Here is a 15,561-nt window from a genome sequence, read left to right as displayed (position 1 = left end):
CAACAGTCACATGCACCAGCCCCTGACCATCTTGGTGGCTCTCCACTGGACCACTTCAGCTGATCCATATCCTTCTTGCACTGCGGGGGGCAAAACCGCATGCAGTACTCCGTATGCAGTCTAAGTGCCAGGACAAGGGGAATAATCCCTTCCCTCCATCTACTGGCTGTGCCCCTGTCGATACAGCCCGCTGCTGTCAGGTTCAAGGGGTATGAGGCGGCTACAGGTTACTCAGACTGGGAGTGCTGGGTTGTCATTGCCCTCTGGTACTCGATCACAGCTGGGAACCCTCTGCTCGGGCTGGGTGACACAGCCTCTTATGAAAGCAGGGACGGGCTACGCAGGCAGCCTCCAACCTCAGTGCACAACCGAAGGTGTGTTTGGGGGATGACCAGGAAGCTGTGTTCTCTGCCAAGCCACGGCACACATCATGGGAAAGGACTGGGCAAGAGGCCACCTGACAGATGAGACACCATGCTCACAAAGGTGTTTTTCCCAGGGTGTCTCTTGCACACTGGGTGTGCTGACACCTGCAATTTCCCCAAATGCAGGGAATTTGGCTTCATTTTTTGTGATAATGGCAAGCTCTGCTCTTGTTCTCCCCTATGAGAAAGCAGAAAGACCCCATCCAACGACTCTCGTCCAATAAGGGAGGCGAGGCTTCTGGCAGACATGTAGCAAACAATTTTCAGACGCACTGCAGGAGAAAGATCGCCATCCCCTGAAAAACATACGTCGGGACTATTTATATAGCCCAAAATCTGCTCCTTGCCCATGTCTGCAGGACTCGCATTCTATGAGATATGATTAAGGCCGGGATCCATCCATATAGTACAATAAAGACTTTGGAATAGCAAGTCCTAACAGTCTTGCATTGCCAGCAAAGGATTACATGAAACTGGGATAAAATATGTGTACTGAGGGGAATGGCTATCAAGATTCTGAGGAACCAATGAATTTGCCTCAACAACTTTAAAGAAAGACTTTTTCTATAACTGTAATCAACGATGGAGCAGTTTTTGCTAGGAAGCAAAACTTAATTTTTCAGAATACTTAAATACACGCACACCTTCCATTACTGTGAGCTTTCCCACTGAAATCAACAATGTGGCAACTAATGAATTAATGGGGTCCATTTGCAATTGCAAATTAACAGATTTAAGCACACGGGTGTTTGAAGGCTGGGGAGTGAACTCGATTTAACTCAGAGAGAGAACTATTAAATCAGCTGTTGTAAAGACATCGTTTCCTTTGTCAGCACCTTGGCAACAAACCATAAGCCTTCTCCCCAAATCACAAGTATTTCTAGTGATACCTCTCACAACTGTGTCACACATTACAAAACGGTTAGGAGCTGGAGCTGGGCTGACAGAGACTGGCAGCAGGAGGGTGCGCGTGTGTGTTCTGAGCACGTTACATGCCTGGAATGTATTACAGACACAGGCTAGTAATTCATAGTCTGCCCAGGAATCCCATGCTCTGTGCAAGAGTACTAAGCTTGCCTTCACAAACTGGCTAGTCACTAATCCTGCACAGGATAGTGTTGTAAAAAAAAAAAGAGCTGGCACACACAAATATATTGATTTCTAAATGTTACCAACCCTCTCTTTATAATCTGGGAAAATCAAACCTGAATGATCTTCAGCGACTTCACTAACTGAGGCTCTGCTGCCCTCTAGTAAAAAATGTGCTGAGTAACAGAGTACTTCCACATTGCCATTGACAGCAGTGGTTGGCTGCTGTTACTGTTCAAAATTCACGCATGTAGCAGTAACTGAGAATGTATGTGTTCTGGTCTTGTTGGGAAGAAACCACGAGATTAATAAATTAATAAATCCATGGGCTTTCTAACACTGCAAATTACAGTTTCAGTTACTTTTGCCACTGCAGTGTTCTGAATAAGGCTGACGTAAAAGACCTTTTGTTCCTGTGCCCTAGTAAGCACTGCAGAAATTTTCCTGGAATCAGGAAAAAAAAAATCCTCCTCTCAATTACATGCAGAGCAGAAATCCACAGCACCAATATTGCAGTGATCTTTTCAACTCCCCTGGTCTTCTCCAGCAGATACCAAGAACCTGATTCTCCCAATTGCAATTTTATATGGCTTTGTGTTAGAAGCTTGCAGAATTTCTTCAGAGCAATGTATACAAACATATACCACATACGTTATTAGTTCTGTTGGTGGAGGTTTCTTTTGTCTGCATGTGAACTACACACAACGGTACATTAAGCATCACTCTGCATAAATAATTATGTGATTTTGTGAATCTGTGTTAAATCCCAGAGTAAGATACTCACACTTAACCACACTCAACACCCTACAATGTTTGACCATGTACTTATAGCAATGAATATTTATATACACAATGATTTCACTCTCCATGTATCAGGTTCAACCTGTATGTATTTGCCAGTCTTTAACCTTGATGTATGATTACTGGACATGCCAATGAATGGAAACCGAGGCGATGTTTTCATATCAGAAAAATACGGAGATAGGAGCTGTAAATTTACAGTTTTCCTTCCCTCTAGTAATTCTGGTGTGACTTGGGTAAGTCAATACAGATTGAGAACAGCACAAAAGTAATGCAATGCAGGGGTTGATCTTGCTGTGCAGCCGCAAGGATAGCCCGCAGGAGGCCAGCCAGGCCCCCTGCACCGCCTCCCGGGCAGACTCCCAAGGTGGCCGGCTGCAGGGGAGCCCGGCCCTGCCGATACGGCGGGAAGGCTGAAAAGAGCTCCTTCCAGTCCCCAACACTTGCACTGGGAGAGGCCGTCTTCAAAAAGCCCGGCGATCTTCCGGCATCTGCCACCAAACTTGCCGTTTTTCTTTTAGTCGGTGCAGCGGCCGCCAAGGCTGGCCGGACCGACTTCTTAGGATGCCCCCAGCCCAGACGAAACCGAACCCCGAAGGGCCCTGCAACCTGAAAGACAGCGACTGCCTAGCGCTGGCGAAGACGACCGCCACGTTGCTCCCCCCCTCCGAGCCAGAAGCCAAGATTTCCTCAGGGAGAACAGGGGCTTTTCCGGCAGAGGCCGTGCACAGCCGCGGAGCGAGACCCGCCTCAGGCGAGCGCCCTGGCCGCCGCCGAGGAGATGACGGGGGCTGGGCGCCGCGTGGGCATTTGCACCCTCTCCGGAGGCCCGCTGCCGCCGCCGCCCCCGAGCTGGTGGTGGAAAACAGGCCCAGGGGGGCGGGGATGGGGAGGCCGAGGCTCGGCGCCCCGCCTGACCCCGCGGGGACACCGGCCCCGGCCCCGGCAATGGCGCACTTCCACGGGGGCCGCGCGCGGCTCCTCCACCGCCCCGCTCCCCGCTCGCGCGCTGCGCGGCCACGTGACGAGCGGCGCTGGCTCGCGCTGCTTTCTCGACACAAGATGGCGGCAGCGGCGACCGCTGGGAAAGGAAGGGGGGGAGCGGCGGGTGGTGAGGCGGGCCGCTCTAGCCCCGGCTCTCTACGCTCCCCGCCGCGCACGCTCTATCCCCCGTCCCCGCCTCCTCTCTATGGTCGGGCGGCCGCTCGCCGTTGGCGGACGGGCGGCAGGGGGCGGCGGGCGGCAGGGGGCGCTGTGGCCGCCGGCGCGGCGGCTATCATGCTCGGGGAGCCGGGCCTGGGCCGCGGCGCGGGGTGGCGGGAGCGGGCGGTGCCGGTGCCGGAGCGGCGCGGCGCGGGGGGTCGGTGGCCGGCGGGATGTTCCGCAAGGCGCGGAGGGTGAACGTGCGGAAGCGGAACGACTCGGAGGAGGAGGACGAGGAGCGCGACGAGGAGCCGCCTCAGGAGCCGGCGCCGGCGGCCGTGGCGGGGGGGGAAGGGCCCGGCGAGGCCTCCATGGCGCTGGCGGCGGGCCCCGGGCTCTTGCCGCTGCCCGCCGGCTGCGTGCCCCTCGCGCTGCCCGGTAGCCCCGCGGCCTTCGCCTGCGCCGCGGGCTACGGCGCGGCTCTCGGCTTGGGGCTGGGCTTGCTGGGAGGCGACAGGGCAGGCCTGGGGGCTCTGCCGGCGCCCGCCCTCCTGCCCCCCCCGCCGCCGCCGCCGCCGCCGCAGCAGGGCAACGGGCTGCCGGGGGCCGGGCGCTCCAAGGAGAAGAAGCGGTCGCGGGAGAACAAAGAGGTGCCGCGGGCCAGCCTGCTCAGCTTCCAGGACGAGGAGGAGGGTGAGGCGGGGGGCTGGCCGCCCGCGGGCACCGGGGCCGCGCGGCCTTTGGCTCGCTGCCTGCAGGGGTGGAAGGGACCCGGAGCTGGTCAGCCTGCACAGGGCCTCCGCCCGTCGTCTGCGCACCCCCCGTCCCCCAAGAGAGCCGGGACCCTTCTTTTATTTATTTTTTAAGGCAGTCGGGTTGCCCCGTCTGACACGGGGGTGACGAGGGGTCGCATAAGAGGGGGAGAGCCCTGGGTGCGCGCTGCGGGGGGCCGGGGATGCACGGGCAGGGAGCGCCCCATCGGCAGCCGCCATCGGCCCCGTTCCCTTCCCGGGCCCGACCCGGCTCCTGCGGGGCCAGCGTGCTCCCGGCACCGGGGAGCAGCAGGGTGATGTCCCGCGGGTTTAATTCCGGTTTAGCCGGGTAGAATGCCTCTGCTTCTGTATTGCTGGTGCCTGACTTGTTGCACCCGTGTTGCGCTCGCTGCAGCTGGGTGGCTTGCTGGTCAGGATGCGTTTAGCCTGACCTGGCTTTGTGCAGGAGCAGGTACTAGGCCCAGCGCCTGTGTAGCTCCCCCTGCCTCCCCCCAGAACCAGCAGTGCTGGTTGAGGGGCATCTTTCCTGCGACTTTGTGTCGAGTTTCTCTTCATCTGATGTGGCTGGTGTTCACAGGTCACGTCGGGCTGCCTGTTGTCCTAGCACACTCCATGTGAAGTCACTGGTGTTCTGTTGCAGAGTTAGTTCATCTAGCCGTCCGCAAGGTTTATTAGATTAACCTTCGCAAATAGTGGAGAATGTGGTTGAGCAGTTTCTGGACCTCAGCTTTTGGAGAAATAGCATAGTTGTGTTTGTACAGTGCTTCAGCTAATAATTCTGCTGGACTCCAGCAGGTACTGCACTCACGAGTTGGTCCATTCACACTCAGATAATCTGATTATGGATAATAGTTACTACGTGTTAAAAATTATCAAAAAACAATCAAAAAACATTGCTCAAACTCTGGAGTTCATTGCATCCCAGAAGTTCAGGGTGAATAAAATGAGCTTATTTTTGTGATGCCTTTTGTCAGGAGAGTTAGTATGCATTTTGAATTTTCTTAGAAGGAATTCTCTTGTAATCATTGGAACTTGGATTCTAAGACTAGTGATTTGAAATCTTGACAGAAATACTGGAAACATGGAATTACACTATAGACTTAAAAAAAACCCAAACCCTTGTGGATTTCCTACATCAAACTTTGATTTTTTTCTGTGCTGTTTAGTTCTTTAACTTACTGCATACCTTTTGGTAGGTTGTAGTGCTGCAGGCATTTGAACTGGTAGTACAACCGAAAACAGCCATTCCCTTACTCATTAGTTGTGTGTATGTGTGGCTGAGAAAAGACTGTTGACCCAAAATGTTGGGGCTTTATGTCGTTTTCTTCCAAATTTGTGGTCACAGTGAAGGATCAGCTGGTGTGTGTGTGTGTTTAAAAAAAAAAACCCAACAAGATTACTACAGTCAGATAAAAGCAGGCCATGTGTGTACACTTTCGTGTAACTTCTGCCTTGCTTTTCTGTGGTCGTGCTGTGATTGGGATGAATCCAGTTGAAAATGACCACAAAAAGACGAGGTAGACATGAGTCCACATGAAAGGGTATGGGACTGGTTTTGTTGCAACAGTGCAAATGTAAAGTCACGTTAAATTATGTTGTTAGTGGCATTTATTAAGTTCTAGGTACAAAATTAAGAGATTTAATAGGTAAGTATACTTCTTGGCAGATCTAATGTAATGTTTTCCAACTTCTTTTTTTAAAGAAACTGAAGAAGTTTTTAAAGTGAAGAAATCAAGTTACAGCAAAAAGATTGTAAAACAATTGAAGAAAGAATACAAAGAAGACCTTGAAAAATCAAAAGTTAGAACAGAGGTCAATTCTCCAACAGATGGTAACTGCAAAACTAACAGTAACTTTTGTAATGGAAGAGATTAAGTATTGTAAATACAAATTACTTGTTTTCAGGATGACTTGTTAGTCTTTTTAGAGGATTTAGCATTTAGAACTGAAGTAAAGCATGCATTAAATGTGTTCATTTGAACCTAACAAATGCTATTCTGAAGCTGGTAGAGTGTTCTTTGATTCTCCTGTGGAACTGAATGTTTCATCCTTCTAGGATCCTTCATCCTTCTCGGATGAAACTTCTTGGCTACGTATACTGTTGTCAGTAGACCTCAGTAGTTTCTGTATTTCGGCTCTGTTTATGTCAGATGAGTTCCTTCCAATTGAATTAGGAAGGAATTAAACTAGTTTAGAACTGTGTCTGGTCCTTATCTGACAGGATGTGTCCTTGTAATGCATATTCTCGAAAAGGAAGATTTTGGGGTGAGGAGAATGGTGTTCTTTGTTATTAAGTAAATTATTCAACAGCTGCTTGTTTCAGGACTTGGACCTTAGAGTAGACTTGATGATTAAGATGACAGGATGAGAGTGTTGGAGCAGAAGGATCTTTTAACAATGTACAGTCCTCCAGAGCCTGGAATAGAGCCTGGGATTTCAATTTCATTGTACTTCTGCTATTGGTTTTTGGGAAGCTCATTGATAAAGCATAGTGATTCCTTTTCCAGTTAGGTTTTTGTGTAATAACCTACAACGCTATGAGCACAAGCTGAGAGGCTTCTGATCTAAAGATTGCAATGGTATAGCTGAAGCATATGAGAGTTGAACATGGTCCCATGCAGAAAATTGCCCTTTTTTAAGTTAATTAAATTAGTCTTTTAAAAATCTTAAAGATTTTTAAAAAGGCTTTGTCTTCATTTAAAAAACCCACAAATTCTTTCTTATTAGAATCTTCAAGTGGCCTGTGCAGTGGTACGGGGCATGAGAAAAAACAGAAATGATCATTTCTGTGGCTAATGTTCAGGTGATCTGTGGAAACCTGGATCTCAATTCTTGCTTCTGTCTCAAAGATCCTTTAAAAATGGTGTTTTGCACATGAATAATGTGTGCTTATTTTCTGTTTGCTTGTTTTGCAGTCTCTGTAGTTGGTTTGGTTGTAATGCAAAGACCTCATGGCTGCTACTGAGTCAGTAGTCTGGATTCTCTAAACAAATGCTAAAGTCTAAAAACTCTGCTATGTGCAGTTTGGATTGGATAGCTGGATTTAACATGCGTTTTTTTGCATAATATTTGTATCTGCTGCCTGTATGTTACCCACCTACTGTGGGGTAATGTTGCACCCAGCCCAAGAGGAAAATGAAAGGGTTCTTTTGAAATGAGTCCGTTCTTGCGGAAAGATTTGGTGTAACACAGGCAGTGCTTTCTAATTACATACATAAGAGGCTGTGTGAAGGTTGCACATATGATCTTAATTATTAAGTTGCCTCATTTATGTAGAAATTTTAGTGGTGGTTGGGGTGTCTGCTTTGTCAAATTTTATTTTGAGAGGATGTAAGTGACTTAATCACAATTAAGAAGGCGTATTTTACTAGATCTCAGACAATAAAATTATCATTTAACACTTTCATTTGATTTTTACTTTTGGTTGTTAGACCTTAAAAAAATACTTCCGAGTGATCTGTATAAAAAGAGTAAAACATGGGCTTTGTTGTCTTACCAGTCGAACCACCACTAGAAAAGACAGGACAGATTAAGGATATAGGTCAAGAAGATGGGACTGCAAACAGTGAGCACGGTGAAGAAGAAATGGAAGTTGAAAGTGAGAAGGAAGAAGAAAAACCAAAAGCTGGTGGGGCTTTTTCAAGTGCTCTGTCATCACTGAATGTTCTCCGCCCAGGTTGGTTATTGCAATATGTCTGATACGTTAACAAATGCTTTAGCCAGTGTTTACAGCAGACTAATATATTTGAGAGATTAGGAAATATTTTCCAGCAATATATCCAGCATCTGAGAATGAAAGCTGTGCAATTTTACAGGCCTTATGAGAGAAAACGTTTTACTACTGAATGCTTCATCTTGATGTCAAAAGCAGGAATTTGTCTCTCAAAGTGATGACAAACTGTAAGAAAATCTAGATTTGGAATAGGTGACTTAATGTGAATTTTAACTGCCTTCAATTAAAATTCTGTCTTTAGTTCGAATGTCTCAGTTACAGGTTTGCAAGGTATCTCAAATGTTTTCCTATCTCATTTTGTCTAATGAGGTTCTAGTCAGGCCCTGAGACCAAAGAAATCGGTCTGAGAAAGTATTTTTGAAACTAGTTTACTAATTGTTAGCTAACTCATGGTAGCCTGCTCCCCAAATAGAAGATGAATGTCCTGGGTCCACAGACTTGGCCATGTTTCAAGGGAAAGAGAATTTCCTGGTTGACTCCCAAATCATTTTTCCTTTTAGGGGTAGTTGCAAAGTGGTGCGATATGTACATTATTGCATCTCTAAAGACAGCTTGAATAGAGTATTTCATGTCAAGTATAAAGAGAATCTGAAATTTAACCTTTTGTGCATGCCTAATCAAGTTAGTGGTAAAAATTATTCATGTTTCAAAAAACTGATTTTGCGGGACCATTCTTGTCATCATCTGTTGAAGTGGCCGATGTTTTTTGTTCCCGCAAAATAAGAAGAGTTGGGAGCGATATCAGGACAGGAAGTGACACAGTCAAGAACCTCATTTTCTTCCTCCCTTTGCAATAGTCAGCTCCTGTAAAGGGCTTCCTCTTTAGGACTATTTCCCATAGGAACATTGGGCTCCTGCTCTTACAGCACGTGAGCTGCTGGAAGCAGAGTGAGACTTTTTGGGAAAGATCCCAGCTTTGAGGGTTTCTGGTCAGCAAGTTTGCATGTGCAGCTTGTAAGTTGCTTGCAAATGTTTCTGTGAGTACGGATTTTTTTTCCTCTCACTTTTTTTTTCTGTTTGCAAAGATGACTTGATAGGGTGGCAGCGATGAGTAATAAGAAGTCGTAATACCTGTTTTGTTGCAGTGCTTGTTTAACGGTGCAAACATCTGTCTCTAGGAGAAATTCCAGATGCTGCTTTTATTCATGCCGCTAGGAAAAAGCGTCAAATGGCTCGTGAACTTGGAGACTTTACCCCCGTTGACAGTGAACCAGGTAAAGGCCGCCTTGTTCGAGAAGATGAAAATGATGCCAGTGATGATGAAGATGATGACGAGAAGAGGAGGATAGTTTTTACAGTGAAGGAAAAATCCCAAAGGCAAAAGATTGCTGAGGAAATAGGTAAAACCTTTTTAGAAGGACAGCTGATAAACATTCACACTGTTTTCATTGCAAGCGCTCCCATTCGACATTTTTAAACAACACATTTTTCAAACAGGCATGAATCTGGAGTTGTATTCTGTTTCTAAGGAAAAGTATTGCATAATGGAATCTGCGTGTAAAATTTTGAGCACAAACTATGTTCCCGTGCTTAGAAGCACACAACTCTACCAAATCTGGTGGAAACTTACACTAAGGATCAATTCGTATTGTTCCTGTACTTTGTTTTTCAGGAAGGTGTCCTGGTTTCGGCAGGGATAGAGTTAATTTCCTTCCTAGTAGCTGGTACAGTGCTGTGTTTTGGATTTAGGATGAGAATAATGTTGATAACATGCTGAAGTTTTAGTTGTTGCTGAGCAGTGCTTACACTAAGTCAAGGACTTCTCAGTTTCTCATACTGCCCTGCCAGTGAGGAGGCTGGAGGTGCACAAGAAGCTGGGAGGTGACACAACCAGGACAGCTGACCCAAACTGGTCAAAGGGATATTCCATACCATGTGATGTCCTGCTGAACAAAAACTGGGGGTAGTTGGCCAGGGGGGCGTGGCGGCTGCTCAGGAACTCGCTGAGCATCAGTCAGCAGGTGGTGAACAGCTGCATTGTGCATCACTTGCTTTGTATATTCTTTTATCATTATTGTTTTCCCTTCCTTTTCTGTCCTATTAAATTGTCTTTATCTCAACCCACTAATTTTACCTTTTTTCCGATTCTCTTCCCCATCCCACTGCAGGGGGAGTGAGCGAATGGCTGTGTGGCGTTTAGCTGCCTGCCAGGTTAAACCACAACAGAAGTATATAGTTGTGAAAAGAAAAACATTAGTTCTTTGATATAGCATTCTTCTTTCTGACAAGCAGGTAAAAGAACCTTTTGGAAAAGGAGAACTAGTAAGGCATATAGGATTTTAACATTAGAGGGTTTTACCAGCAGTTAATTGCAAATTTACCCATTGGATTTTTTTTTTTTAAGTGGAACCTCTGTGATAATAATTCACAGGCTAGCTAGTCTTAATTCCTCGTGAAGAGGAAAGGAGAATGCACTGAGATGTTCCCACTGAAGCATGGTGTCTCAGGTTTTTGAACTCATGGCCCTTACTACATTATCTTCTTTTTGTTACCTGTCTGTTTTACTCGTATTAAGGTATTGAGGGAAGCGATGATGAAGCACTGGTGGCAGGGGAGCAAGATGAAGAACTCAGTAGATGGGAGCAAGAACAGATACGGAAAGGAATCAACATACCTCAGGCACGTATTTAGTTGTGAATTCTTTTTGGTTTGTTTCTGCATATATTGGCTAAATCCATTACAAACTTGAGTAGCTTACAGAAGGCTGTTTCATCTGAGAAGTTCAGTTGTAACTTCTGATATTCTTTAAAGAGAACTGAGAGGTCAGATTTTAAGTATCCAGTGGTATCCGTTTCATTAGTCTTTCTGTCCTGGGTAGGTACTGATTGGTTGTGGTGCTGTTAACCAGCATTTATTTGCAGCCTAAAACAGAGCTAGAATAATGCTGCTTTGAAGAGCTCTGTTCTTGTTTATCATTGGGTTTGTAGAGTCTATGTAAACAGTGTGTGTTTTTCTGTTGTTTCTGTATCTTCTGTTGCAGCACAGAGTTGGAATTTGTAGCAGGCTGTAGCATATATTGCCTGTGCATTCATAGTGAAGTTGCCACTCAGTTGAAGAGGACATTTTAAAAAAAAACAAAAAACATTTCAGCAAAATCACAACCAGACACACTGACTTTAAGAACCTATGTCATTCTATTAAATAGTCTTATTAGTATAGTCCCAAACACTTGGTTATTGTAGGAGTTACAGGCTGGTTAAAATTGTCATTTAATAACTTGTTATAAGTTTAAATACCTAGAATGATAACGATACTAAAAGTTTGTCCATTTAAGAAGGTGCTTCTGAGGGAATTGTTTCTTCCACCTTAGGTGTTGGAAGTTCTACGCTTACATCCACTTGATAATTACATTTTGTAAATGTACCTGCCTACGTTTTTCACTTTATAACATTTGAGATGTGATAGAAAATAAGTTTCTCCTTTCTTTAAAGTCTAATATAGTACAATTGCATTTCCTCTTCCATTAGGTTCAACCAAGTCAGCCTGCTGAAGTGAATAATCTGTACTACCAGAACACTTACCAGACACTGTCTTATGGTTCATCATACGGCATTCCATACACTTATGCTGCGTATGGATCATCGGAAACCAAGTCTCAAAAAACAGATAATACAGTTCCTTTCAAAACTCCCAGTAATGAGATGACTCCTGTTACTATTGATTTGGTAAAGAAACAGCTTAAAGACAGGTAGGACAGACCATCTTTTTAGACTTAAAGACCTGTCCCCTAGCTTTCTGTTCCTCAGGCGTCTTTTAGTCTCGGTGAGCAAACACAGAGTTTCATCGCTGGAAAAGTACTGACTGGCACATCCATTAAAAAAAAAATAAAAAGGCAAACAAAAAAGCTCAAAGTGAAGATGACACTGACACTTTGTTCGAAAATCTCCTTGGATTGCTTCTCTGGAAGTGAAGCTTTAAAAATGAGGCCATTGATCTTGTTGAAGACAGGTCTGAGTTGCATCTTCTGGACACTGCACAGTCTTATAGTCAAGAATTGAAAGGCCAGTGAGGTGTTTAGCTTGTCAAGTTGCATTCTTTTAAACTGTGAATCAGATTTTTCCCCTTCAGTAGATAAAGAATTTAAATTTTAGTGTATATGGGGTTTTTTTTGGTTTAAACACTGTAATCTGCTTGTCAGGTACGCAAAAGGTCCTACTGAATGAACAACCCAATTGCAGTGAGAAATCATTTGTAATGAACAACTTGCACTTTACATGTCTTCAAAATTGGTTTGTATGCCCCTTGTAGTGTTACAACTTTTGACAGTGAGTTAAGTTAGTAGAAGAACAAGACCGCTTTGTATAAGCTATAGTTCTCCCCCGCCCCAATCCTTTCCTCCCAATTTTACTTTAGGGCCAGCCTTGCACCGTTCTAAGTGCTATCAACTCCTGTAAAAATCTGTGGGAGCAGGCAGTTTAATGCACTCAGCATAGTCTAGCAAATTAATTTAAACCATTAGCCTTGCTGTTTATGTAAAGGGGAGAAAGTGACAAATGAAAGTTAGAGAGTATGTCTTTGCAGTATTTCCCATATATAGACTTGGTACTTGCACTGTCTGTTTAATATCTCAACGGTCTGAAATATACAGACTTTTGGATGTAAATTTGCTATTTATCCGTTGCCCTTCAGGTTGGACTCTATGAAAGAATTGCACAAAGCTAATCGGCAGCAATATGCGAAACATCAGCAAAGCCGAGAGGACTCTACCAAGGCAATTGAAAGATTAGAAGGGTCTTCTGGGGGTATTGGTGAACAGTATAAGTTTTTGCAAGAAATGCGAGGGTATGTCCAAGACTTGCTTGAGTGTTTCAGTGAAAAGGTAAGGATGCAAAAACATTCATCTTTTTTCAAAAAAAAAAAAAAAAAAAAAATAGGGACTCTTAGTACATGCCAAACACCACATCTCCCTCTGTTTTCGAAAAAAGTCCCCTGAGAACGTATTCTTCTAAAGGTTTGGTTATTCGAGAGTTGAAAAGATAACTTTTCATCATGCTAAGTTGGTTATCAGAAACCTCTCTTTCACAGTGTAAGAGATCACTGACTTTAGATTGCCTAAAAACGCTTTTAGATTGTATGTCTTTAGGATTTTGGTAGATATTCTGGCATTTCAACTTCACTCAGGTGCTGCTTTTCACTTGTGTTGGATATCAGGTTAACAAAAATATGGGCTGAATTACAACTTTGCTAGTTTCTGGAATGCTTTATGAACACAGTAACAAAGACTTGTATTTTGTGTGTTGTTATAAACTTCCTCCTGCCAGCAGTTTCAAATACTTGGTATTGCTCTAGTGTCTGAAGGAGAAAAGTTTTTAAAACTAGTGTAGCTGTCTGAAGACACCCAAACTTAAAAGTATACTTCTTTTCATGTAGTGTGATACTTTTGTATATGTCTAACTTTAAAACTTAGTCTGTCTTTCTTATGTTATTCATTATGCTTTAATTACTTTGTTGTAAATACAACAGGAGCTCCTGAATATATATATATTTATTTATATATATATATATTACACACAGGAGCTGTAAAATTCAGCTAGCAGTACATAGGCTATTTCTCCATTGTCTTCTGACTTGAATACAATAGTGTAGTATCTTCTTAATACATTAGCTGTCAGAATTACTTGAGTAGTTGAAGCTACTGCTTACCTAGCTTGTTAGGTGTGGGAGAGGAATATTAAAAGCATTCCGGTTGCTCATGGGTTAGACAGTAATTGTCCAGCATTAGTGGTATTGGGAGATACCCACCTTCAATCCTGTAAGTTGATGTCCTGAACAAACCCAGGAAGTGTGGACCAGTTAATTCACCCACCTAATTGATTAGTTACAATAGATACTGTTCACTGAAGAAGCAGTATTCCTGAGTCTGTATTGGCATTAGCAGTTGAGGGGTGGTAGAGGTACTTTCCTCTGCAGCTCTGTAAGTGCTGGTTGCCCAGATGCCTAAATTCCTACTTAAAGATAACTTTTTATATTCTTACTCTGAGATAAATTTGTATTTCAGAAGACAAGTTAAATACCTGTATCTCTATTCAGCATTTGCTTTCTGAAGACCTCTTGTTAAATTTCTTTTGTGATAACTAAGCCATGTCTGGAGGTTCTCTTTGATAGCCCATGCTGTCTTGTTCAAGTATTTTCTTTAAACAAATTGTTTTAGAATGCACCATTCTGAGTATAAACCAAGCTGCCTGGTTTCCCAGATTTTGTGTAAACCAGGAAAACTTACTGTTAAGTAATAGTGTAACAATTTCAGTCTAGTATGTAGGAAGGTTATTGACCCATCTAGCTATACTAGTAAATAAATCAATTCCAGATGTTATACAGCAAATTAGCTGTTGATAATTTAACAAACAGGCTTGTTAAAGTTGCTTTCTTAGAATATACCTTTGCTTTCCTGGTAGTTGGTCTTTTAAGGATTCTACAGCTGTACACCTTCCTCCCCCTTCCCACCCTCCCCATACCCCACCTGCCATGCCAGTCCATTGAACTTTTAAGATGTGATTTTTATCATCTCATGCTTCTTGGGGGCATTGACAAGAGTTTTGCTGTTTTCATTTGGAGGCTGCTGCAGTACCTGTATGTACAATGAGTTGCAAAATTAGGAGGTGACGTGGTCAGTTTCAGGAGCGTTTCATTTGTTATGATGTCCTATATATTCCTTGTTTCTTTGGCCAGATAATTGGTTTTGGAATTCAGTGCTTTCAGCATGGCAAAAGTACTATCAAATTCAAAAACAGGAGCCCACAGGACATGGCAAGGTTTTCTAAAAAGGAGGCGGGGGGCGGGGACAAAATAAAGTAATAAAATCAGTATCAGTTTTTATTTAAGTGAAATAATGAAATGCAGCAGGAGAGTAAATTCTTCTTATCTTTTGAGCGTAGAGATAAATTACCTTCAGCTTTTTTGTAGAACCTGTGGCCCTGACTACTTCATATTTAAAGTGTGTGTGTGTTTATAATGTATAATGTATGTAGTTGTTATGATTATAATATACATAAGCATATAAAATGTGTATCCATATGTGTAATAACAATATTGTGTGTGTATGTGTGTGTGTGTATATACACACATACATATATGACCACATACCCTAAATACGTATAAAGCTAGGTCCCTCCCTATCCTTTCAAATATGATGCTTTGATGCTTTCTCTTTATTTCATTAGGACTAGTCATGGTTATTAGTCAAATTTACATTGGTACAGATCTGAATGAGAAAGTGGTTTGCTGAAGAAGCACTAATGGCTTTACAATATACTTGTCCACTCCAAAAGAGTCCATTCCCCTAGAGTTTTCTTGTATGTCTATTGATTTAGTTTTGGAGAACAAAAACCATCATCACAAATTAGACTTTCTTCCCCCTACCATCTTACTTCTGTACCTGTTCACCATGATCAACCCTTCGTGACACCCAACCAAACAAAACCATTTTGTTTGTATTCTGTTTTGAAAAGATTCTGAATGTTAGAAACACTTTGCTCATTGGTAAGGTGCAGTGGAGAGTATAATGAGGCAGCTATTGTGCAAATTTTAGAAACAAGCAATAGAAATGTCAAATCCTCTGTGATTCCCCCCCCCCCCCCCCCCCCCCCCCCCAAAATGA

General features: G+C 43.8%; 1 protein-coding gene across 1 annotated transcript in view; it reads left to right on the top strand.

Moving 5' to 3' along the window:
- Positions 1-3,654: 3,654 nt before the first annotated feature.
- The window catches only part of PAXBP1 (PAX3 and PAX7 binding protein 1), a 29,270-nt gene continuing 17,363 nt past the window's right edge, over positions 3,655-15,561 (top strand). The window contains exons 1-7 of the mRNA XM_076353154.1: positions 3,655-4,151; positions 5,934-6,062; positions 7,731-7,907; positions 9,083-9,304; positions 10,480-10,583; positions 11,432-11,652; positions 12,594-12,783. Of these exons, the coding sequence (XP_076209269.1) occupies positions 3,692-4,151; positions 5,934-6,062; positions 7,731-7,907; positions 9,083-9,304; positions 10,480-10,583; positions 11,432-11,652; positions 12,594-12,783 (1,503 nt within the window). The 5' untranslated portion in view covers positions 3,655-3,691. The remainder of the gene's footprint in view (positions 4,152-5,933; positions 6,063-7,730; positions 7,908-9,082; positions 9,305-10,479; positions 10,584-11,431; positions 11,653-12,593; positions 12,784-15,561) is intronic.

Source organism: Aptenodytes patagonicus, chromosome 1 (assembly GCF_965638725.1).
Source record: "Aptenodytes patagonicus chromosome 1, bAptPat1.pri.cur, whole genome shotgun sequence".
Taxonomy (NCBI): domain Eukaryota; kingdom Metazoa; phylum Chordata; class Aves; order Sphenisciformes; family Spheniscidae; genus Aptenodytes; species Aptenodytes patagonicus.
This window is presented reverse-complemented; position numbering and strand designations above follow the sequence as displayed.